The sequence below is a fragment of the Sus scrofa genome, chromosome 7 (genome assembly GCF_000003025.6).
Source record: "Sus scrofa isolate TJ Tabasco breed Duroc chromosome 7, Sscrofa11.1, whole genome shotgun sequence".
NCBI classification, from domain to species: domain Eukaryota; kingdom Metazoa; phylum Chordata; class Mammalia; order Artiodactyla; family Suidae; genus Sus; species Sus scrofa.
Window position 1 is genome coordinate 29730686 of NC_010449.5, and position 22668 is coordinate 29753353.

General features: G+C 60.5%; 1 protein-coding gene across 1 annotated transcript in view; it reads left to right on the top strand.

Moving 5' to 3' along the window:
* SYNGAP1 (synaptic Ras GTPase activating protein 1) overlaps positions 1–21666 on the top strand; it is a 28607-nt gene extending 6941 nt beyond the window's left edge. Inside the window, 18 exon segments of the mRNA XM_003128342.5 lie at positions 4558–4649; positions 5082–5203; positions 6720–6873; positions 7085–7183; positions 9414–10040; positions 10149–10293; positions 10381–10525; positions 11948–12184; positions 12271–12472; positions 12645–12823; positions 13407–13448; positions 13822–14471; positions 14474–14895; positions 15366–15539; positions 16452–16663; positions 17892–17982; positions 21387–21468; positions 21471–21666. Of these exon segments, the coding sequence (XP_003128390.2) occupies positions 4558–4649; positions 5082–5203; positions 6720–6873; positions 7085–7183; positions 9414–10040; positions 10149–10293; positions 10381–10525; positions 11948–12184; positions 12271–12472; positions 12645–12823; positions 13407–13448; positions 13822–14471; positions 14474–14895; positions 15366–15539; positions 16452–16663; positions 17892–17982; positions 21387–21468; positions 21471–21532 (3737 nt within the window). The 3' untranslated portion in view covers positions 21533–21666.

The window sequence follows — 22668 nt, forward strand, 5'->3', positions numbered from 1 at the left end:
AAAGAGTTGATAGCTGGTGAATGATTGGGGTTTTCAGAGGGACATGGAATGTGTAAAGGGCACGGAAGATGTGCAGGGAACATAGTCTTTGGGGCCTTGGGGGCCTGGGTCCGAGATGGTCTGTGCAGAGGCTGTGGACTCTCAGCCCAGGAGAGGTCGCCTGGACCTTTGAGGGCCATTGGCATCCGCGGCTCCTCCTCTGCTGGGTGGAGCCGCTGCCCCTCAGTCCCTCCGCGGTTTTGATGGGGGGTCCTGCTCCGGGGGCGATGGTGGGAGGCCCGCTTGGTTTGGGGGGTCCCCTCGCCCCCCCCCGTCTCTCTCGCGCTGTCTCCGGGCGACGGGGCTCGTGACAGAGGCGGCCACGGCAGCAGCGGTCGCCTAGCAACGGCGGCGGGGCCCGGGCAACGGCGGCAGCGGCGGGAGCGGCGGCGGAGGGAGCCGTTCCCGCGGCCGTCACCGCGCGGCCGTCCCGGCCGTCCCGGGCCCCGCCGCCGCCGCCGCCGCTGCCGCCGCCGCCGCCGCCGCCGCCCCCACGAAGCCGGGCGGCGCGAGCCGGGCCGCGCCGCCCCCTCTCCCGCCGCACCCCGCCCCTCCCCCGCGCAGGGGCGGGGCCCCTCCCCCCACCGGGGACACCCCCCCCGACCCTCCCGGGGGGGGCGGTGCGAGGTAAGGGCGGGGCCGGGCGTTTGTGGAGCGTGTGTGTGTGTCGGGGGGGCGCCGCGCTCGTGGGGGCGGGGGTGCGCGTGTGCGTGGGCACGGGGGAGGGGGTGGGGAGGCCGCGGTGGTGGCGGCGGCGGCGGCGGCGGCGGCGGCAGCGGCAGCTGCTCCCTCCGCATGTTCTCGCTGCATCTTCCGAGTGGGGGGAGTTATGGTAACTGGAGGGGGGCAACGGAGGTCGGGGGGCAGGGGACCGGCCTCGTGGGGCCAGAGTCTCGTGCGCCGCGCGGGGGCGGCTGGTGTGGGGTGGTCTTGGAGCCTCTCGGTGGAGGTGGCAGCCTGGGTATCGGCATGTGTGTTTGTGTCCAGGCTCGTCCCCTGTGTGTCGGTGCCATGTGCACGCGGGGCCCGGTTCCTCCTGCACAAGGTGCAAGCCTGTCCTATCCTGCCTCTGCCTGATCTTGCCTAGGGGGCTGCTGGGCTGGCCCTTGGCTTGTGGGGCAGTCCTCTGTGGTACTGGTACCTGTGACCTGTGACCTGTGACCCTGGGAATGCGTGTCCTTTGCCCTGGCTTACCTCCTCCCAATCTCCTGTGTGTGGGGCTGTGGGGCTGCATGAGAAGGATTTTCTGTGTCCCTGGCGGCAGGTGTGTGTCTTTGCATGTGTGTTCCATCATTGGCCTGGGTATCTGTGTCAATCCTAGCATGGGTATCCAGGGCGTGTCTGGACGTGGGTGGTATGCAGGTGCGGGGAGAGAGAGTAAGGGTGTGAGTGTGTGTTCTTTGGTATCTTGTCATACATAGACATCTTTGGGCCGCAGGGCAGGTGTGAGCCCTTGCCCGGTTAGGGAAGGGACAGAAAAGCTGAAAAGGGAAAGAGTGGGGTCAGGAGGAAAAGTGAGGAGTTGGGGAGAGGAGGAAGGTGAGAAGAGAGCCAGGGAGAAAGAAGAGGTGGATCCTGGGGTTGTGGGGGATCTTGAAGCCAGATTTAGAAGAGAGGATAAGAGGGTTTAAGATTGGGAACTAGATGGAGATGGGGGAGAAGGGGCCCCAGAAGCTGGGGTGGGGATGCTGAGGAGAGAGACAGGCCTTCGAGAAGGTGGGCTCCGAGAGAAGAAAGGGGCCACTTGGGAGACAGCATGGGATTCGCGTAGGCCTGGATCAGGGGAGGCCATGGTAGAGGCTGGCTCAGGGGGAGGCCTGTCACGGTGGGAAGTGTCATTAGAGGTTCCAGTTCCCAATGCAGAGTTTTGCCCCCCATCTCTCTGCTCTCTGACCAACTCTGTTCCTCACGCTGCTTGGGCAGCCTCCCTCTGTGGCTTCCCCTGAGAGCTGCCAGCTGTGTGTGACAGAGAAGAAAGGCCAAAGGGAAGGTTGGGAATTTGGGGGATTGAAGGGTGAGGGGGTTCTGGGGGTGATGGCAAGATTAAGAGGTTGGAGAGGCGGGAGTTCCAGCCCTTGCTCTGTGTGTGTGTGTGTGCAATTGTGTGTATATACAGGGTGTGTACGTGTGTGGGTGTGTGCACAATGCCTGTGTTACGGGTCTGTGTAGGTGGCTGTTATGCGTGTGCACTCGTGTACACATCGTGCAGTGACGGGACATGGAGACCCAGGATCGCGGTGTGTGCTTCTCAGGTTTGCTCTGTGTGTGGACAGAGGCGCGGGCTGTGTTTTCTTTACATGTCACTGCATGCAGCACTAATAACAGGATGTCCTGTGTTTCTGCCTCTTTTTCCTCTGTTTCTGCTCTTTTTCCTCATTGTAACAGTGAGAGTCTTTGTAAGCATTTGTGTATGTGGCCTCTTCCTGTGACTTACATGTGAGTTCATGGACCTTAGTGCCTGGTTATATGTGTAAGGTTATATTACTTCCAAGAATCAAGCAAACCAATTAGCAAATTCATTTTTCTTCTATTAATTTCTCAGTTCTAAAGCAAGATTTTAGTGGATTTGAAGTTAGACTTTATGTCTTTATTGTAAAAGCTTACCTATGAAAATAATGGCTGAGCTCCTTTCCACAGAGTGAGAATGAGGCAGCCATATCTGAGAAATGCAGAGATTAAGAAAAAGACATCCTGATCCCTTAGATGCATTGCTGAGTGTGTAACAGAAGGATAATTAGTGCATTTGTCCCCCATTTTCCCTTCATTGTGGGCACAGTCACAGGTTCCTGCATTGGAGTACGGGAAGGGCTGAGGGAGAAGGACTTGTCCTGAGACACTGGTTGTGGTTTTTGTGTGAATGAAAGACATTTGTGGTTTTGGGGATCCGGGGTACCTTGATGGGGTCAGGACCATAGTGTACTCAGGCATGTACCTCAGAGATTAGAGTGGCCTCCCCTCTCTGGGTGCCATGTGTGTGTCTCTGGGCTCAGTGTCCCTTTCTGTAACATGCTGCCCAGTGATTGCCTAAGAGATTCGGGCCGCAGGTCCACACCAGCAGCTCTCATGTGGGTGTCTGGGCTCAAAATGTACTCCCCTGTGGCAGTGCGCACATATGTCTAAGCATGTATCCCATGCAGTGTGTGGGCCACGGGGTCTCAGAACGTGGACCGTGGGGGCCCATGCTCACAGTTGTCTGTATGTCTCATAAGCACCATGTCGTGGCTCTCATGCACACATACCACCGAAGCTCAGTGTGTGTTTCTGGCTCTACACATGTGTTCTTGAGGGGCTCCTGTGTCATGGGGCCCACAGTTCTGCATGTGGACCTCCTAGCTCCTGGGTTTTAGAGGCCTAGGGAAGCTGGGGACTGATTCTAGGGCAATTTGCTGTTCTGGAAGCAGTCAGTGATCATGTAGCTGTGGCCCTCCCTTGCTCTGGAAACTAAAGGGTTAACAGGCAGCTCTTCCGGTTCCCCCACCCCAGCCTGTAGCTTCTCGTTGCCTTGGAGATGGTAGCCCCGCCCCTGATGCAGCACCTGCCCCCCCATTGGCTGCAGTGGTGACTGTGGGGCTGAGGGGGAGCCCAGGCCTGGGCAGCCATTCTGAAGCTGGAGCCGGAGCGTGGCATCCCCCCACTTCCATGCTCCTCTAGCCCCCAGCTCCTCTAGCCCCCCTTCCCCCCTAAATCCCCTGGCAGCATAGCTTCCGCTCCCCTTCTCCTCCTCCCGGCGGCCATCCCCTAGGCCCTGGGCAGGCAGGCCGGGCTCCAGGGGCCTTCATCGCCCCCCCTCCCCCCCCACCTTCACCTGGGAGTCCCCGGAGCCCCCACTACCTGTCCTCCCCACTCCCTGCCCACTCCCCTGCATTCTTATCTGTCCCCTTCCCCCCCTTCCCTTCAGAGCCCCTGCCACTGCAGTGCACGTGGAGCCAGCCCTTCTCCCCTCCCCCCAGCCCCTTCCTTGAATTTTCTGTCCCTGGCTTCCGCTTCCACTCCTCACTGGTCCCTTCTCAGACTTGCCCCTCCAACCCAGGGAGGGGGTCATGGGAGGCAGCCCTGGCCCTCCAGACTGACAGGGGTTCCAGAAGCGGGGACAGGTGGAAGGAGTGCCCACCGAGGGAGGAGGAGAGCCTGCCTCTGGTCAATGACCTTTAACCTACCCCCCCCAGCTGGCCCTTTCCTGGGGGGTGGGCACTAAGGACCTAGAACTGGTGGCTCTCCGGTGTCCTTTATGCCTGGAGTTTTAGTGCTCCTCTCAGCCATGACCCTTTGCTGACGGCTAGCCCCAGCCCCAGCCATGGGCCTAAGGCCTCCCACCCCGTCCCCCTCCGGGGGCTCCGGCTCGGGTTCCTTGCCCCCTCCTTCCCGCCGCCAGCCTCTCCGCCGCCGCTGCTCTTCCTGCTGCTTTCCGGGGGGTAGGTGAGGCTGGAGCTGAGGCACAGGGGGAGGTGGGCGCATGTCCGTGCGGGCCGGGGCTGGAAACCTGGGCTAACAGCGCCCCCTCCCCAACCCCCCCCCCAGAATACCACTTGGGTCGCTCGAGGAGGAAGAGCGTCCCAGGGGGGAAGCAGTACAGCATGGAGGCCGCCCCCGCCGCACCCTTCCGGCCCTCGGTGAGTGAAGGTGCCTGCCAGATGTGGCTCAGCTGGGTCCCCTCCCCTCCAGCCGCAGCTGGAGCCTAGGGATTTTGAGCCGGGGCAGGAGGGGGAGAGAGAGAGTGTATGAGAGCGTGTGTCCCCACCTCTTTGGTTTCCCCCTCCTTGGCCCTGCCCCCCCCCAGACCAGCCCTCCCACCTTCTCCTGGCTGGTGTGTGTGTGTGTGTGTGTGTGTGTGTGTGTGTGTGCGTGCGTGCGCGTGTGTGCGCGCGCTCGTGCGCACACACCCTTGGGAGCAAAGGAAGACAAATTGGTAGCAAGGCTCTTGTCCCCCTTTCCTCGTCTCTGGAGACTTTCCTTTTCCCCATTCCATCTTCGCCCAGGGACTCTAGCAACTGAGGGGTGACCCTGTCCCAATCCACCCCTCTCCCCTTTTCTCCCCCTCCTAGCAAGGCTTCCTGAGCCGGAGGCTAAAAAGCTCTATCAAACGCACGAAGTCACAACCCAAACTTGACCGGACCAGCAGCTTTCGACAGATCCTGCCTCGCTTTCGAAGTGCTGACCATGACCGGTGAGGAGCTGGATCCCATGGAGTTGGTTGCAGGGGAGCTGGAGTGAGATTGGTGGACAGGGGTTATCTGAGGGCATAGCGAAGGCTTCAGATGGACTGAGAGGTGTTACGAGAGGTGCTGGGGGCAGGGGCCACGGGTTGGGGGGGGGCAGGGTGCAGGCAGGAAGGGATGAAGGGGAAGCCAAAGGCCTCTTCTGGCCCACGAGGTGGGCTCCTGCCCAGGATGGAAGGAGGGGACAGCAAAGGAACCTGGTTTGGTAGGAGGGAGCGGTGTGGTCGAGGCAGAGGGAAGGACAGCAGGTTGGGGTGCGGAGGGCAGGTGTTAATGGAGCAGGACCGGGAAGGGGAGGCAGCACAGGTGTGAGCTTGCCAGCCCTGGTGGAGGGAGGCGGGTACCCTCAGAGAAGTCCAGAGGGCACTGTCTCCAAGGCTGGGCCTCTGTGGTCTGCTTCTTGGGGTCCCTCTTTGGGTCCCCCTCCACCAGGGCCTCCCCAGGGAGAACCTCATCCTTTGTTTCCCCTGGGACTGGGCAGGTAGGGAGGTTGGGGTCGGTGAGTCACCCGTCCCCTCCCCCTCCTGGCACCGAGCTGGGTTGGGGCCGGCGTCGGGGGGTGAGGGCCTGGTATTCCTGGCCGCGGGGGCGGGGGGCCGGGGGAGCGTGGCGCTGACGGCAACAGAGCCCGATGATGACGGGGCTGCTATAAATAGCCTCACGGAGGCTCCCACACCCGAGCTCCCCCTCCCGCTTGCTTTCCTCTGCTCTTACTCTTCATCCCCTGGCCTCCTCCTTGCCGCTCACTAGCCTGTGGCCTGTACCCTGCCCTCTTGCCCCCACCTGCCTCCTGGGGTCTTTCTGCCCAGACCTTCCCCCCTCTTCTTCTCCTTCTGCCCTGCCTGTCTCCATGCCCCAGTCCCCGTTTTCAGCCCATTGTCTCCATCCTCAGTCTTCTGCCCACAGCCTTCTCCTGTTTCCTGGGATTTTTCCCTCATTCTCTCCCTTGATTCTGCCAAAACTTGTCGTCTTGGCTCACTCATTCTTTGATCCACAAAGTGCTTGTTAGGCACTGCCTGCGTGCCAGGCCCAGACAGACGTCTGTCTCTGTGCTTCTTGTGCTTTACTTCCCTCTTGTACTGAGGCTCTGGTTTGGGAGGGTCACCTAGAGTCACCTAGGGTCACCTAGAGTCTGAGGCCCGCCTGCTCTCTTTGTTCAGCTCTGGTCCGTTTTTGGGTTGAGGTAGTTCTCAGGGTCCCCAGGCTGCACAGCCGCTCAGGCGCCGAGCTGAGGGAAGGGGCTTTCTCAAAGGGCTCTGGTGACTCGCACATCTCTTGTGTCCTTCCCCAGGGGTGGGCTGGGCTTCTCTGGCCTGTTGGTGTCAGGGTCCATGTGGGTTCCAGTGAGTCTGGCAGGCCCTTTCCCCGGGTCTCCAGCCCAGAGGCAGGCTGGTGATGCAGGCCTCTAGGTGTGCAAGCAGCCTGGGGCCCTGACCTTCCTCCTGGACCCCTCTTGCCACCCAGGGCCCGGCTGATGCAGAGCTTTAAGGAGTCACACTCCCATGAGTCCTTGCTGAGTCCCAGCAGCGCTGCCGAGGCCTTGGAGCTCAACTTGGATGAAGACTCCATCATCAAGCCAGTGCATAGCTCCATCCTGGGCCAGGAGTTCTGTTTTGAGGTATGGGTGTAGAGGGCTGGGGAAGGTCAAGGGGCAGGGGTCATGTAGGGTGAGAACAGAGGGAGCAGCCTAGGTTGGGAAGTCAAGGAAGCAGACACCTCTGGGGCTGGGAGAAAGGACCATAGGCCAGGGAGGAGACGGTTGTTGGTCTCAGTCCGTAGGAGTCCCCTTCCCTCTGGAGCCCATCTCAGCCCATCTACACCCTCTCTAGGTAACCACGTCATCAGGAACGAAATGTTTTGCCTGTCGTTCTGCGGCCGAAAGGGACAAATGGATCGAGAATCTACAGCGGGCAGTAAAACCCAACAAGGTACTGGGAATAAAGGAGACAAGGTGAAGGTCAAGCTACAGGAGAAGCTGGGGGCCCGGGGTGGGGAGAGGACCCAGGTGGGTACTTGGGTGAGCAGGAGACCCCCATTTGTCTCTGAGGCCCTGTTTCTTTTCCCCTTCTTTCTTCCTTAGGATCTGTTTTTCTGCCTTAGAAATCATAGACTTAAAGTGGCTGGGGCTCTGGGAGCCCTCTGGTCTGTTCCCCCTGCAAGCAGGGGTGTCCCACTACTACCCGGACAGGCGGCCCTCCAGCCCCTGCTTGCAGTGTTTCTGCAGGACACGCAGAGCCATCAGTTAGCCTCGTCTGTAGACCTTGGTTCCCTCTGTAAGACTGCTGCCATTGGGGTTGAACTGATGACTTCTGAAATCCCTTTGGCTTGGAGTTCTTATTGTGGTTCAGAAGGTTAAGAACCTGACTAGTATCCCTGAGAATGTGGTTTTAATCCCTGGCCTTGCTCAGTGGGTTAAGGATCCGTTGTTGCTGTGAACTGCAGTTTAGCTCACAGATGCAGCTGGGATCTGGCGTGGCTGCGGCTGTGTTGTAGGCCGGAAGCTGCAGCTCCAATTCGGCCCCTAGCCTGGGAACTTCTATATGCTGCAAGTGCAGCCATAAAAAGAAAAAAAAATAAAAAGTCCCTTTGGCTCAAAAATTCTGTGAGTCTATGTCCTTCCCTGGACTTCTACTTCCCAGGAGAAGTGTTCCCAGTCTGTCAGCTGTTCTCTGTTGCCCAGTTTCCAGTGGGCTCACAGGCCTGGTGACCCTCCTCTGTGGGAACCCTTGTTTGTCATCGTCCTTCTTAAAAACTAGACCCAAGATGCTGGCTGCAGCCTACCCCTCATGGAGTCCAAGCAACACACTCCTTTCCCATTGCGACTTGAGCTTCAGAGGAACTTGTGTTCGATTGTAACCCCTTAGGCCCTTTTCCCACTAACTACATAGTCTCATCTTCTGCATTTATGCAGTTGTTTTGTTTGTGTTTTTGTTTTTTTGGGTTTTTGTTTGTCTTTTTTGCCTTTTCTAGGGCTGTACCCGTGGCATGTGGAGGTTCCCAGGCTAGGGGTCTAATCGGAGCTGTAGCCCCTGGCCTATGCCAGAGTCACAGCAACGCGGGATCCAAGCCGTGTCTTCGACCTACACCACAGCTCACGGCAATGCCGGATTCTTAACCCACAGAGCTAGGCCAGGGACCAAACCTGCAACCTCATGGTTCCTAGTCAGATTCCTTTACCACTGAGCCACACCGGGAACTCTTTTTTTTTTTTTTTTTTTTGGTGATTAATTTCTGATTGTGTTTGAAGGACTCCTCAGTTCTCCTGTCCAAATTCTACCTTAATGTTTTTGGTTTATGCTCTAGCTTTTATAATTTTCCCCAATGTTAAGTGTGTTGTCTCGTGTATGAACAACCCTTTTGTATCAATTTCCTGTAGCCGCTGTAACACATCTTCACAAACTGGGCTGCTTAAGACAACAGACAAGTCCCGCTATGGTACAGTGGCTTAAGGATCCGGCATTGTCATTGCATCGACTCGGGTCACTGCTGAGGCATGGGCTCGATCCCCAACCCAGTGCAGTGGGTTAGGATTCTGGTGTTGTTGTAGCAGTGGTGTAGGTTGCAGCTGCAGCTCAGCTTCCGTCCCTGACCCAGAAACTTCTATATGCTCCAGGTGCAGCCAAAAAAGAAAACAAAAAACAAAAACAACAGTAATTTATTCTCTGATAGTTCAGGAAACTGGAGATCTAAAATCAAGGTGTTGGCAGGGCCTTGCTCATACTGAAGCTCTGGGAAGGACCCTCCCTCCCTCGGCAGACCTCCTGCTGGTGGCCGGCAGTCTCAGGCCTTCTCTGACTTGGAGCTGCATCTGTGTGGTTTCTGCTTCATCCCCATGTGGTCATCTTCCCCTCGTGTCTCTGGGCTCCAAATCACTCTCTCCATATATGTGCCAGACACTGGGTTTAGGGCCCTCCCTAATTCGGTGTGACCGCACCTTAATATGATTCCACCTGCCGTGGCCCATTTGTAAGTAAGGTCACATTCTTAGTTTCCGCGTAGACGTGAACTTGGGATGGGGGACACTGTTCCGTCCAGTGTACCCCTTCTGAGCCCCGTGGCTGCTGTCTCATGAGCTGTTTCGTCTTTTCACTCTCCTTTCGGTGTCTCTGTTGCCCTGTCCCTTGCCCTCTCTCTGCCGTGCCCACCTGACCATGCCAGGACAACAGCCGCCGGGTGGACAACGTATTGAAGCTGTGGATCATCGAGGCCCGGGAGCTGCCGCCCAAGAAGCGGTACTACTGCGAGCTCTGCCTGGACGACATGCTGTATGCGCGCACCACCTCCAAGCCGCGCTCGGCCTCGGGGGACACCGTCTTCTGGGGCGAGCACTTCGAGTTTAACAACCTGCCGGCTGTGCGGGCCCTGCGGCTGCATCTGTACCGTGACTCAGACAAAAAGCGCAAGAAGGACAAGGCGGGCTATGTTGGCCTGGTGACTGTGCCTGTGGCCACCCTGGCCGGGCGCCACTTCACAGAGCAGTGGTACCCCGTCACCCTGCCGACGGGCAGTGGGGGCTCTGGGGGCATGGGGGGCTCCGGCGGGGGCGGGGGCTCCGGGGGCGGCTCCGGGGGCAAGGGCAAGGGCGGCTGCCCGGCCGTGCGGCTGAAGGCACGCTACCAGACCATGAGCATCCTGCCCATGGAGCTGTACAAGGAGTTCGCTGAGTACGTCACCAACCATTACCGGATGCTGTGTGCCGTGCTGGAGCCCGCCCTGAATGTCAAGGGCAAGGAGGAGGTGGCCAGCGCGCTGGTCCACATCCTGCAGAGCACAGGCAAGGCCAAGGTGAGCGCCATGCCGTCCCCTCACCTGTGGGACCGTCGGGGTGGGGCACCTCGGTCTTAACAAGCTTGGGTCGGGCAGAGGCTGACCCCTGGGTCTTCCTGGGCCCAGGACTTCCTTTCCGACATGGCCATGTCTGAGGTGGACCGGTTCATGGAACGGGAGCACCTCATATTCCGCGAGAACACGCTCGCCACTAAAGCCATAGAAGAGTACATGAGGCTGATCGGTCAGAAGTACCTCAAGGACGCCATCGGTACGGCCGCCCCAGGTCTTCCGCAGCCCCGCCTGCAGCCTCCTCCCCTGCCCTCAGAAAGTGTGACCACCCCTGTCGTGCCCCCAGGGGAGTTCATCCGTGCGCTGTACGAGTCTGAGGAGAACTGTGAGGTGGACCCCATCAAGTGCACGGCGTCCAGTCTGGCAGAGCACCAGGCCAACCTGCGGATGTGCTGTGAGTTGGCCCTGTGCAAGGTGGTCAACTCCCACTGGTGAGACTGGGAACGCTGGGCTGGGGGGCCGGGGTCGGGAGTGGTGTGTTCATCTGTTCATCCATCTGTCCATCCCCAGAGAGGACTGAGACTGGTGGTGGGCAGAGCCTTGGGCTCGGTGCTGTAGAGCAGACGGAGGGATGAGGCTTGGCCTCTGCCCTCAGAGGGCTTCCACCAGGATGGGGAGGGACAAATTAGATACCCCAGAAAGCCACAGAGCAGTGGAGTGTGTGTTACCCTCCAAGTAAGGGTCCCCCTGCCCCTGCCCCCGCCCCTAGCCCACAGTGCAGCAGCAAATCAGAGAAGGCAGTTTTGACTGAGAGATGTAGGGAAGGCTTCCTGGAGGAGGCAGCCCCTGGGTTAGGTTCTGATGTAGAGGATATGGTGGGCCCAGAAGACATTTCAGGAGAGGGTTGTGGAACAGGCACATGAAATTGGGGGGGTCCTGGGACAGCAGGTAGAATTGGTGTGTAGAGCATGGGGCCCACAGTGGAGGGTGGGGGTAGAGCTGACTGGACGGGCGAGTAGATTAGAATCTGGAAGACCTCCGGTGCCAGGCGAAGGGTTTGAGTTCATTGGTGGGCCATGGGGTGCCATTCAGTGTCCTGATTGAGATGATGACTCTTTGACTTGAGGGGTGGGGGTGGGGGGCGCTGGCATGGGAAGTCCAGGCTGGCTGGGGGCTGGTGCCAAGAAGTGTCCCGATTGAGGTGATGATTCCTTGAGTCAAGGTCGGGGCGGGGGGTGGCTGGAGTGGGACCTCCAGGCTGGCTGGGGCTAGCTGGTCAGGGGCCAGGCCTGGGGATCAGGGCGGAGCCAAGGAGCAGGCATCATCCTCTGGTTGCACAGGGGGCGTGTCGGGGGTCAGGATGACTCAGGCGAGGCCTCATTGACAGAAGGGAGTAGGGAGGAGGAGCCGTTGGAGGTGTGGGGGCGACTGCAGCTCCTCTTTACACACAGTTGAAGGTGTCACTGGGACAGTGAGAGGAGGACCGGGAGTGGGGGAGTGTGCTCTGAGCCGCTCCTGGGCCAGGGTCACATCTGGGCACCTCCATCCCCATTTCCCTGGAGTCCAGAAGCGTGGGGGGTCCGAGCTCCCTGAACCTCAAGTGACCCACCATCTCTCTCCCATCTCTGTCTCTTCCTGGTGTCTGTCTCTCTTCTCCTCCTCTCCTGGTCTCTCTCCCGCGTGTCTCTCCCCTCCTCTCTCCCTGCCGTTTCCGCCCTGACCTGCCGGCCCCACTGCCCCCAGCAGCCTCCGTCTTCCTGCTGGGTCCCTGTCTCCTGGTCTCTCTCCCTCTGTTTCCGCCCTCACCTCCTACCACCCCCCTCAGCATGTTTCCTGGAAGCTGAGGGTCTCTGGGGCTCAGTCCCTCTCTCTCTCTCTCTCTTTCTCTCTGTCTCCCCACCTCTCCCCCCCAGCGTGTTCCCGAGGGAGCTGAAGGAGGTGTTCGCGTCCTGGCGGCTGCGCTGCGCGGAGCGGGGCCGGGAGGACATCGCCGACAGGCTCATCAGTGCCTCGCTCTTCCTGCGCTTCCTCTGCCCCGCCATCATGTCGCCCAGCCTCTTTGGGCTCATGCAGGAGTACCCGGACGAACAGACCTCTCGAACCCTCACCCTCATCGCCAAGGTCATCCAGAACCTGGCCAACTTTTCCAAGTGAGGGAAGCCTCAGGCAGGGGTGGGAGGCCTCGGCCCCTGGAGACAGGGTGGGTGCGAGGCCTTCCGTGTGATGCTTTGGCCAGGTTTACTTCAAAGGAGGACTTTCTGGGCTTCATGAATGAGTTCTTGGAGCTGGAGTGGGGCTCCATGCAGCAGTTCCTGTACGAGATCTCCAACCTGGACACGCTGACCAACAGCAGCAGCTTTGAGGGCTACATCGACTTGGGCCGCGAGCTCTCCACGCTGCACGCCCTGCTCTGGGAGGTGCTGCCCCAGCTCAGCAAGGTCAGCACGGACCCCTCGGCCTGTCCTCAGAGGGTTCTGGGGGCCGAGAGACCACCCCCCGCTACTCCCAGACATGTCCCTGCCACTCCCTGGCTCTGACATCTCACCTCAACCCTCCGAGGCCCCCTGGGAGCTGTGCACGTAGCCCCCAGGTAACAGCCTCCCCTTCCAGGAAGCCCTTCTGAAGCTGGGCCCGCTGCCCCGGCTCCTCAACGACATCAGCACAGCCCTGAGGAACCCCAACATCCAGAGGCAGCCGAGCCGGCAGAGCGAGCGGCCCCGGCCCCAGCCCGTGGTGCTACGGGGCCCTTCGGCTGAGATGCAGGGCTACGTGATGCGGGACCTCAACAGGTGAGTGCCCGGGCCCACACCATGTGCTAGGAGCCCTGACGTCTCTGTCCTGGATACACGCCACGGGGCTCCAGGTGCGTTTCGAGGGCTCGAAAGAAAGGAAAGGGAAGCAGGTTCTCATAGTAGATGGTGAGGAGGAGGTCCAGTCAGTACAGAGGCTGAGAGGCAGAGGGAGCAAGCGCCCCGGAAGCGAGGGCTTGGCAGGAGCCCCGATGGAGCTTGTCCGTCTGCCTGCTCATGCCTGTTCCAGGGCTGAGGTTCCCCAGTATGCAGGGCGCAGCCACCTGGTATCAAGACACTCCCATATCACTGTACCAGTTGGTACAGAAGCGCCCCCAGGCCCGCTCCCCAGCCCTGCAGACCCTGTGACCCGGGCAGATCCAGTGCCGGGGTAGCAGCACCTGGACCCACAAGGCCTCCCCCTCAGCAGCGGCTTTGCTGACTGCCCTGCTTGTTCCTCCGCATTCTTCCCTCCATGACGCCATCCCCATCCCACCATCCCGCTCACCTTCGTACGTTCCCAACTTCTGCTCGCTTCTCTCCTTCTCTCTCTGTGCTCGCCCCTCTGCCCATCTCTCTCCAGCTCCATCGACCTTCAGTCCTTCATGGCTCGAGGCCTCAACAGGTGAGGGGCTCTCCCCTCCCCCTCCTGTCTGCTCCCTCTCCCACTGCGGTGGCCATCACCCTCCTCCACCTGTCCTCCCCAGCGCACCCTCATCTCCTCCACATCTGCCCCACCTGCCCCATTCCTCCTCTTGCCGCCCCAGCTTCCCCCAGGCCGCCCTCCCTGGAGGGGCCTCGTCCTATCGGTCCCCTCGCATCCCCCACCCCTGCCTGCCTGCCTCTCTGGAGCTGCGCCGCCAGCTCTCAGCCCTTCCCTGCCGGTCTGCATCTCACCCCATGCCCCGTGCCGGTGCTCATGCCGCGCTGGACCAAAGCGGCTCAGCTGCCGCTGTCTTGGCCTGACCTGCAGCTCGTGTGCCCCTTGCCTCTGACAGCTCCATGGACATGGCTCGCCTCCCCTCCCCAACCAAGGAGAAGCCTCCCCCACCGCCACCTGGCGGCGGGAAAGACCTGTTCTACGTGAGCCGCCCGCCCTTGGCCCGGTCCTCGCCGGCGTACTGTACCAGCAGTTCGGACATCACAGAGCCAGAGCAGAAGATGCTGAGTGTTAATAAGAGCGTCTCCATGCTGGACCTGCAGGGTGACGGGCCCGGAGGCCGCCTCAACAGCAGCAGCGTGTCCAACCTGGCAGCCGTCGGGGACCTGCTGCACTCGAGCCAGGCCTCCCTGACAGCGGCCTTGGGGCTACGGCCTGCGCCCGCTGGACGCCTCTCCCAGGGGAGCGGCTCGTCCATCACGGCGGCTGGTATGCGCCTCAGCCAGATGGGCGTCACCACGGACGGTGTCCCAGCCCAGCAGCTACGAGTCCCCCTCTCTTTCCAGAACCCTCTCTTCCACATGGCTGCGGATGGGCCAGGCCCCCCAGGGGGCCATGCTGGGGGTGGTGGCCATGGCCCACCCTCCTCCCACCACCACCACCACCACCACCACCACCACCGAGGGGGAGAGCCCCCGGGGGACACCTTTGCCCCGTTCCACGGCTACAGCAAGAGCGAGGACCTCTCCTCAGGGGTCCCTAAGCCCCCGCCGCTTCCATCCTTCACAGCCACAGCTACAGTGATGAGTTTGGACCCTCTGGCACTGACTTCACCCGTCGGCAGCTCTCACTCCAGGACAACCTGCAGCACATGCTGTCCCCTCCCCAGATCACCATCGGTCCCCAGAGGCCTGTCCCCCCAGGGCCTGGAGGTGGGAGCGGCGGTGGGGGCAGTGGCGGGGGTGGCGGGGGCCAGCCACCTCCACTGCAGAGGGGCAAGTCTCAGCAGTTGACAGTCAGCGCTGCCCAGAAGCCCCGGCCGTCCAGCGGGAATCTATTGCAGTCACCAGAGCCGAGTTACGGCCCTGCACGCCCACGGCAACAGAGCCTCAGCAAGGAGGGCAGCATTGGGGGCAGCGGGGGCAGCGGTGGCGGAGGGGGTGGGGGGCTCAAGCCCTCCATCACCAAGCAGGTAGGTGAGGGTGGGAGGAAGGCCGGGGATGAAAGCGTGGAGGGAGGAAGTGTGTGGTGTCGGTGAGGGCGGAACAGCATGTGGTCTGAAGTCACTCAGTTGTAGAGTTCCCTGGTGGCGTAGCGGGTTCAGGATCTGGTGGTGCTGTTGTGGCAAGGGTCAGCCTCTGGCCTGGGAACTAACACGTGCCTTGTGCCACAGGCACGGGCCCCCAAAAGAGCTACTCCATTTTCTCATTTCTTTCATTCACTGAACACACTGCAGAGGGCCTGCTTCGGGCCCCATGCTGTTGTAGGCCCTGGGCAGGAGTGATGCTCCTGTTAGGGGTTGGGAGGAGCAGGAGAACCGAGTGATAAAGCATTCTGGGGTGACCTGTGCTGGGCAGGGGGCGGACTCGGGCCCCCTCCCTGAGCGTGCTCTGCCTTCTCCCACCTTCCTTCTGTCCCTGCCCCCACCCGACCCCACCCCAGCATTCTCAGACGCCATCCACGCTGAACCCCACGATGCCAGCCTCCGAGCGGACGGTGGCCTGGGTCTCCAATATGCCCCACCTGTCAGCCGACATCGAGAGCGCCCACATCGAGCGGGAGGAGTACAAGCTCAAGGAGTACTCCAAGTCGATGGACGAGAGCCGGCTGGATAGGGTATGTGGCCCGGCCAGCCCCAACCCCCCTTCCCTCCCCCCGGGCAGGTAGGCTTCCGGTCCTTTCCAGGGGCAGCCTGCAGGGAAAGGAGGGGCACAGACCCGATCCCTCTCTCAGGAGCTCTTGGTCTGTCAGGGGAAGCCAGGTCCAGTCAGTCTGTTGAAAAGCCAGTTTTAGCCGTGCTGTGGGTCTCCGTGTTGTGGAACGCCCGGGGACATGCGCTGTGTTGGCTGGCCTCCTGTTCTTCCCAAGGGGGATCTAAGCCCTGGCCCCTGGGACTGCTCGGGAAGGGCGAGGTTGCTTCACTAGCAGTGTGAGCTGTGAGGGCAGAGAGGTGGCCATGGTACCACTTACCCAGCCCCGTCCTGAGGGCAACAGTGACAGGCGTGGGGGTCAGCGTGTGTGTGGGGCAGAGTGGCATGTGGTGGTCCAGAGCAAAAGACAGCAAAAGCTGTGGGGTCCACCTGCTTATTAGCACAAAGTCCCTGGGGGAAGCCGTTGCTGCAGGATTATGTGTAAAGAATATATGACCCCAGCTTGGGGGAGCAGAGAGGTTTTGAGGGGAAGTGGTCTCTAAGCAAAGGAAAATGTTGGGATGGATTTAGATGGACTTAAACTAAGAGGATATCTTCAGGCCTTTTATCGATTTACTTCCAGCAATACTGGAAGTGGAGGACAAAATGCATTCAGGGTGTGTCCTGGAGTCTGTGTGCAAGCGTGGACCTCTCAGGGTCTGGGGTCTCGGATCTTGCTCCGTCTAGAGGGAACCTCAGCCCCACAGAAGGGCCTTCTTAGCGGCTGTGTGTGTGTGTGTGTGTCTGTGTGTCTGTGTGAGGGAGGGGCTGGAAGTGCGGCTGGAAGGCTCGGCCCACAGAGCCCCTCACAGTGCGGGGTCGTGTGCCCGGCGGGCAGGTGAAGGAGTACGAGGAGGAGATCCACTCACTCAAAGAGCGGCTGCACATGTCCAACCGCAAGCTGGAGGAGTACGAGCGGCGGCTGCTGTCCCAGGAGGAGCAGACCAGCAAAATCCTGATGCAGTATCAGGCCCGGCTGGAGCAGAGCGAGAAGAGGCTCAGGCAGCAGCAGGTGGAAAAGGACTCGCAGATCAAGAGCATCATTGGCAGGTGAGGGGCGGCCCGGGGAGGGTGGCCAGGGAAAGCCTGAGGCCTCAAGGGGGCCAGCGAGCTCCCCCTGCAGCACTCCACTCAGGACACCAGGAAGAAAGCCCACCACCCCCTCCTGGGCTGCCCCAAGCCCTGGCCCCAGCTAGAGAGGTTGCCTTGCTTAGTACACTAAACGTCCCTTTGCTGAACCCTGCCCTCTCTCCCATAGAGTGACGTCTGAAGCCCTTGGACAGTGTACCCCTTACTGTCCAGCCGTCACTGTGTGTCTGGACCCGGCCTAGGCTGGGACTCTCCACTGGTTGTTCTCAAGCCAACCTGTGATGCTTTCGCCAAACCTAAGCAGGGGTCCCCCGCTGGGCACACCCTCCCTCTCTGACCTTGAAAGAGTGATCCATTAGAAAGTGGATACATTTGGTTTAGCCTGCGCACAATTTCAACTGCTCTGCTGAGGCCTGGGCTCCAAAGGAGGCGTCTCAACAAGGACACCTCCGTATCCTGAGAACTGAGTGGGACCCAGGGGCCCCACTCTAGCCAGCGCCAGCTCCATCTCTATCCATTCTACATGTATTTGGGGAGTTCCCGTGGCGGCTCAGCAGGTTACAGACCCGACAAGTATTCTTGTGGATACAGGCTCCATCCCTGTATGGATCAGGGGTTAAGAATCTGGGGTTGCTGTGAGCCGTGGTGTAGATCAGCGGCTGCGGCTCCAAAGACACCTAGTCTGGGAACTTCCGTATGCTGCAGATGTGGCTCTAAAAAGCAAAACCAAACAGAAAATGTATTTTTGAGTAATGTTAATGAGAAAAAGGCTTGACCTGAAACTTTTTTGAAAACCGTTGCTCCGACAGCCTTTATGAGAAGGGTTGCTCAAAAACAGGCAGACACTGAGAGTGATGACTGCAAAGACTTCCCTTGGCGAGAGCATCCAGGGCTGCCCTGGAGATGGGCTGGGCTGGGTTCGGTGGCTTGGGGGTGGGGGGCATAGCAGCTTGTGGGGAGCAAGGTCCTAATAGGGGCGAGGAGTGCCCAAATGTCCAGCAGGAGAGGTCTTTGAGGCACAGAAGCCCATCCCTAGCAGGGCCATAAGCGTCCCTGGAGGAAGGTGAATGGCAGGGTGTCTTTGGGGAACTGCGTGGAGGAGGCGGCCGGGGGCTTCTCGGTACCAGGAGCCGCAAAGGCAGGCTCCCGGCGTGCCCGCCACTAACCCCACTGAAGCCCGTCCCTTCAGGCTGATGCTGGTGGAGGAGGAGCTGCGCCGGGACCACCCTGCCATGGCTGAGCCGCTGCCCGAACCCAAGAAGAGGCTGCTCGACGCTCAGGTGGAAATTACAATGTCATTTATCTTCTCCGTGTCCCATCCCCATCCATCCCACTGTCCTTTGTGCTGTCACTGCACTGCCACCCCAGCCCCATGGCCATCTGTCTCTCCGTCGTCCTCTGTCTGTCCACCCGCGGCCCCATCTCCATCCCACGGTCTGTGCCTTTGTCACTCCCAGCAGCGTCAGCCCCACCCGATCTTTCCCACCCCAGCTGCGTTTCAGGGCCTCCCAGCAGAACCTCAGTCTCTGCCCTCTGAGCCCGCCCCTTTCCTGGGAGCCTGCGCGTCTGGGCCCGCTCCTGGTCCAGTTGGGGCTCTCCTGGGGCCAGAGGGCCGAGGCTGCAGTTTGCTGGCACGGGGCACAGGCAGTGCGAGGCCTAGTCTCCCCAGGCTCAGGCTCTGGCTGGCACCCTGGGCGCTTGGGGTCCTCTTGGCCCCTAGCTCCTCTCACTCCTGACAGCTCTGCTTAGCTTCCTCCTCCAACTCCTCAGATCCTGAGGGCTCCCCCGGGCACCCCTTCCACCCTCCGTGGTGCAGTCCAGCTTCTTCGGCCTCCTTCCCTCTGTCCTCACACTGGCCAAGCTCTCTGGCCCCTGCTGCCTCCCCTCCACCCCCCCACCAGCCTTGAGGACCTCCCTCCCCCTTCCCCCTTGTTCTCCCCCAGTTCTGCCCACTTGCCCACCCACGTGCCTCTTTCCTCTGACCTCCAGGCTTCCCCGCCACGCCACCAAGGCTCCTGACCCCATGACCCCACTCTCTCCCCCTGCAGCTCCTCATCAGGTAATTCTCCTGGTTCCGCTTTGACCACGGGCGGAGGACACAGGGGGAGGTGACTCCGGACCACTGCAGGTTGGTCATGAAGCCCACTCCCCTCTGACTCTCCGGAGCCTCTCCCCTTCACTGTCGCCCTCACACCGGGAACCTCCGCAGACCCTACCCTCTGACACCACACAGACCCCTCCCTAGGCACTGCCCCCAGCACTGCGCAGTGACACCCGCCGTCCCAGCACCCCAGGCCACACTCCCTGCCCTTGGAGTCTGCCCCAGCCTCCTCTGACTCTCAGTCCTCCTCCTCCTCTCCAGTGTATGTCTGTCACCCCCCATTTCACCAAAGCGTCCTTGGGGCCTGGGCCGTTGGGGTGGGTTTGTTAAGGGGGGGGGTTTGTTAAAGGGGTGGTGGTAATGGGCAGGGGCCCTGGCTGGAGGGCTCTGCTGCCTGCACACCTGCCTGCAGGTAGGTGGGGGTCTCCTCTTCCTCCCCCTCCCCTCAGCTCTTCAGGGAACCTTCCTTCCTTCCCATTCACCTCTGTCCTTGCCTTACACCACGAGGTGGAAGGCTTCTCGGGGCCCCTCCTTGGCCCCACTGGATGTGAATTAGGAGCAGGTAGTTCATCTGGGGTGGCTTTGGAGACCTGGCCAGGATGCTGTTCAGCTGCCGGGACAGTAGGCAGGGCGAGTGGAGCAAGAAGAAGTGAGAAAGGGACCTTGGCGGATGTTAGTGTGGGCTGGCGCAGGCGGCCTGGGAGCTGCCAGTGGGGCCTGGGTCCTCCTAGGTGAGGCCATGGCTGGACAGCTGATTCCTGGGCAGAGGTGGCAGAATAGCAGCTTAAATAAGTGCTCACATCCCTGGCCTGCTGATGTCCCTCACCCACCTCTTTCAGTGGCCTTGCCGGACACAGTCCCACGTAAAAAGCCAGGGACCGGAACCTGTCAGCCACTGATATTGGTCCTGGGATGCTCTCTTTCCCGTGGGCCTGCTCTGCAGTGAGCAGTGGCCCCTCGCACTGTAATTTAACTCTGCCTGCCCAGCCTCTCTGTCAGAGTAGTTAGTGATTGGAAAACAGATGCTATGAGACACCAGGGGACCTCACCATTTAAAGGACTCCTGCAGTGAAGTCTTTTGTTAAGTGAATAATGGCACCCTAATTTATCTCCTTTCTAAATCTGGGTCCCTGGGGGTGTGGGGGGCATGCCTGTGTGCCACTGCCAGCAGACAGGCAGAGAGAAGGGAATGAGAGGTGTCCCCCCCACCCCGCACTCTGCTGCCACACTTGGGGCACCCCATAGCCACACGCATGCAGCTTCCTCTCACCCATGGGGGGGGCGGTGTGAGATACCAGCAAGCCAAGAGGGTGCCCGCTTCAGTCTGGGCTTGTGGGGCCTGCTGAGAGGTGAGCTCTTTGACTTGGAGGGCAAGCTGACTGGGGAGCCTCTGGTTGGAATGTTTTTGCTCTTCTTGACGTTTGGTCCAACCCAGCTAGGCTGCCAGGCTTCAGTGCTCTGTGGCCCAGGAAATAATTAGGACCCTTTTTCTAAACCACTGTCACGTAGTGGTTCCTTGGCCACTCAGTGGTTACTGTAAAAATTAATCTTGTGCCTGTATTTTTAAAAGCCGAAGTGTGGAAGCCATCCACGGTTTTCTCTCCCTCTCTCTGCAGAGAACAGAAGCCAGAGCTGGGGGTGGGAGCCGGCGGCTACCCCAGGGTGGAGGGGGTAGATGGGGCTGGGGCTGGGAGTCGGTTTGGCACCGTCACCCTCAGCCTGGGAGCCCCGGGTGAGGGATGAAAGGACCGTGGAGGTGGAGAGGCATGAGCCTTGTGCTTCTTGGGGGTGCAGGGACCGGGGCCTGCTGTGTCCCGTCCTTTCTGTTCTGCTCCCAGCAGAAGCAACACACCCACGTCATTCCCTTCCCACCTCCCTGCCCTGAGCTCCTGTCTCCGTCCAGTTCAGCCTTTCGTTACATTTGAGAAGATGGCCTCTTGGGATAAATGAGGGGCTGAGTGACAGTGTCTATTTAATGAAATGCATGTCTTCAAAACATATCCAGTGAGTAGAATTGGATGAAGGAGGCCGCGGGGAGCCTGCAGAACCAGTAGCTGGGCTTGAAAGGTCTGCTTCTGGTGGAGGTGAAGCAGCTCCGCCCACAGCCTCATTTCGACCATTCATCTGCTTAGCACACCCTTTCTTCACAGATGAAGGAAAACTCAGGCCCAGTTTTTGTTCAAATTATGAAAGAATTCCAAACCCCGTGGGTTTGGATTAATGAGGTTTTGCTGAACTGCCTCCCCTGTTCCCTGGACGCGAAGTTCCCACCTCAGGTCAGAAGCTTCGAGGCTTAGGTTGGGGGTGAGATGGGAGCCTGCTGGTTTCCTGGTGTGACTCCCTGGGTTGAAGGCCCTGGTTAGGAGTCAGGGGCGAGAGCCTCTTCTCCCCGGCCTCAGGAGATGTAACAGCTCTGCAGGTGAGGACAAACTAGGAGGATGCGGGTGGGGGTGTCCTGGGAGGCGGGGTGGATGTGGCTTAAGGAGTGGGTTGGCTGTGGGGGAGCCACTGCTAGGGGGCTGGCACCCAGGCCCCCGCGAAGCGTCTCAATAAGTCCGCGCTCCACTCTTTGGTGTCTTGCAGGAGAGGCAGCTTCCCCCCTTGGGTCCAGCAAACCCGCGTGTGACGCTGGCACCCCCTTGGAACGGCCTGGCCCCCCCAGCCCCGCCCCCCCACCCCGGCTGCAGATCACCGAGAACGGCGAGTTCCGAAACACCGCAGAACACTAGCCCACCCAGCATCACAGGCTCCCCGTGCACCCCACCCTGGAGCAGCACCCACCACCAGGACCGGACGTCGCCGAGGGACCTCGGGATTGCCTCCCTGAAGGGCCCCTGGGGGCACCTGGCCCCACCCCCACTGCACCATCTCCAGGAGGGAGAGCAGGAACCCTTGGCTGCCCCCTTTTCCTTCCTGTTGGGGTGCTGCCCCTTTGACCCCCAGGACACCACCTACCCCATACAGACCCCTTCACTCTGGGGTGCTATCCCCATCCTCTGCCTCAATAGTCCCCTGAGCACTGGGGGACACCCTCGCCCCACCCTGGGGGCGTGGCACCTCCAAACTTTCAACTTCAGGGTGATTTTTTAGCAGTAACCAGAGCTGACAATCTAACTCCCCTCCACCGCCCCATTTTGGCCTCCCCTGTCCCCCTTGTTATGGGGAGGGGACCCCGGGTGAGGGGGCCCTGTTACCCCTTGATTTCTCAGGAGCGTCTGGGGGGGCTCAGCACGCACAAACCCCTTCTCCTCTTCCCACTCTCAAATTTACTTCCTCCCCACCCAGAACCCAGATGGGGTGGAGGGGCCACCGGGGCAGGGAGGGGGCGGCCAGGGGGGAATGGGGGTGGTCTCCCCTTCTTCCCATACCTGATCTGCTCTTGGCTGGTCCCAGAGCGGGGTGAGGGGGCTTATGCCCCCCCCTCCCCCAGTGTGTTGGGTGGGGCACAGTTGAGGTTAGGGTGAGGGGTTAGGGTTTGGGAGGGGGTGTCTGTAGGGGAGAACTCCCCTGGCACACACAGCCCCCCTGCCCCTGCCCCTCTCTGCTTGGTCTCTACTCCCAGGGGGAGGGGGAACTTACTCTAGGAAAAGCCATGTCTCTCTCCCCCAGGGTGGGGGAACCTGTGTTGGAGGAGGGGTGTTGGGGGCCCCCTTCCATGACTCTGTCCCCGGGGGGGAGGCAGGACTGGGCTGGGCTTCCCTCTCATCCTCCCCCCCCTCCCCAATCCCCTTCCTCCTCCCTCCCGCCAGCTCCACAATTTTTCGGTGTTTCTCTGTACATAGCTCTCTGGCGGGATAGGGGAGGTAGGGTGGATGGGGTTTGGGGGGGCTAGGTCACAGGAGGGAAGAGGCCCCTCCTTGGCATC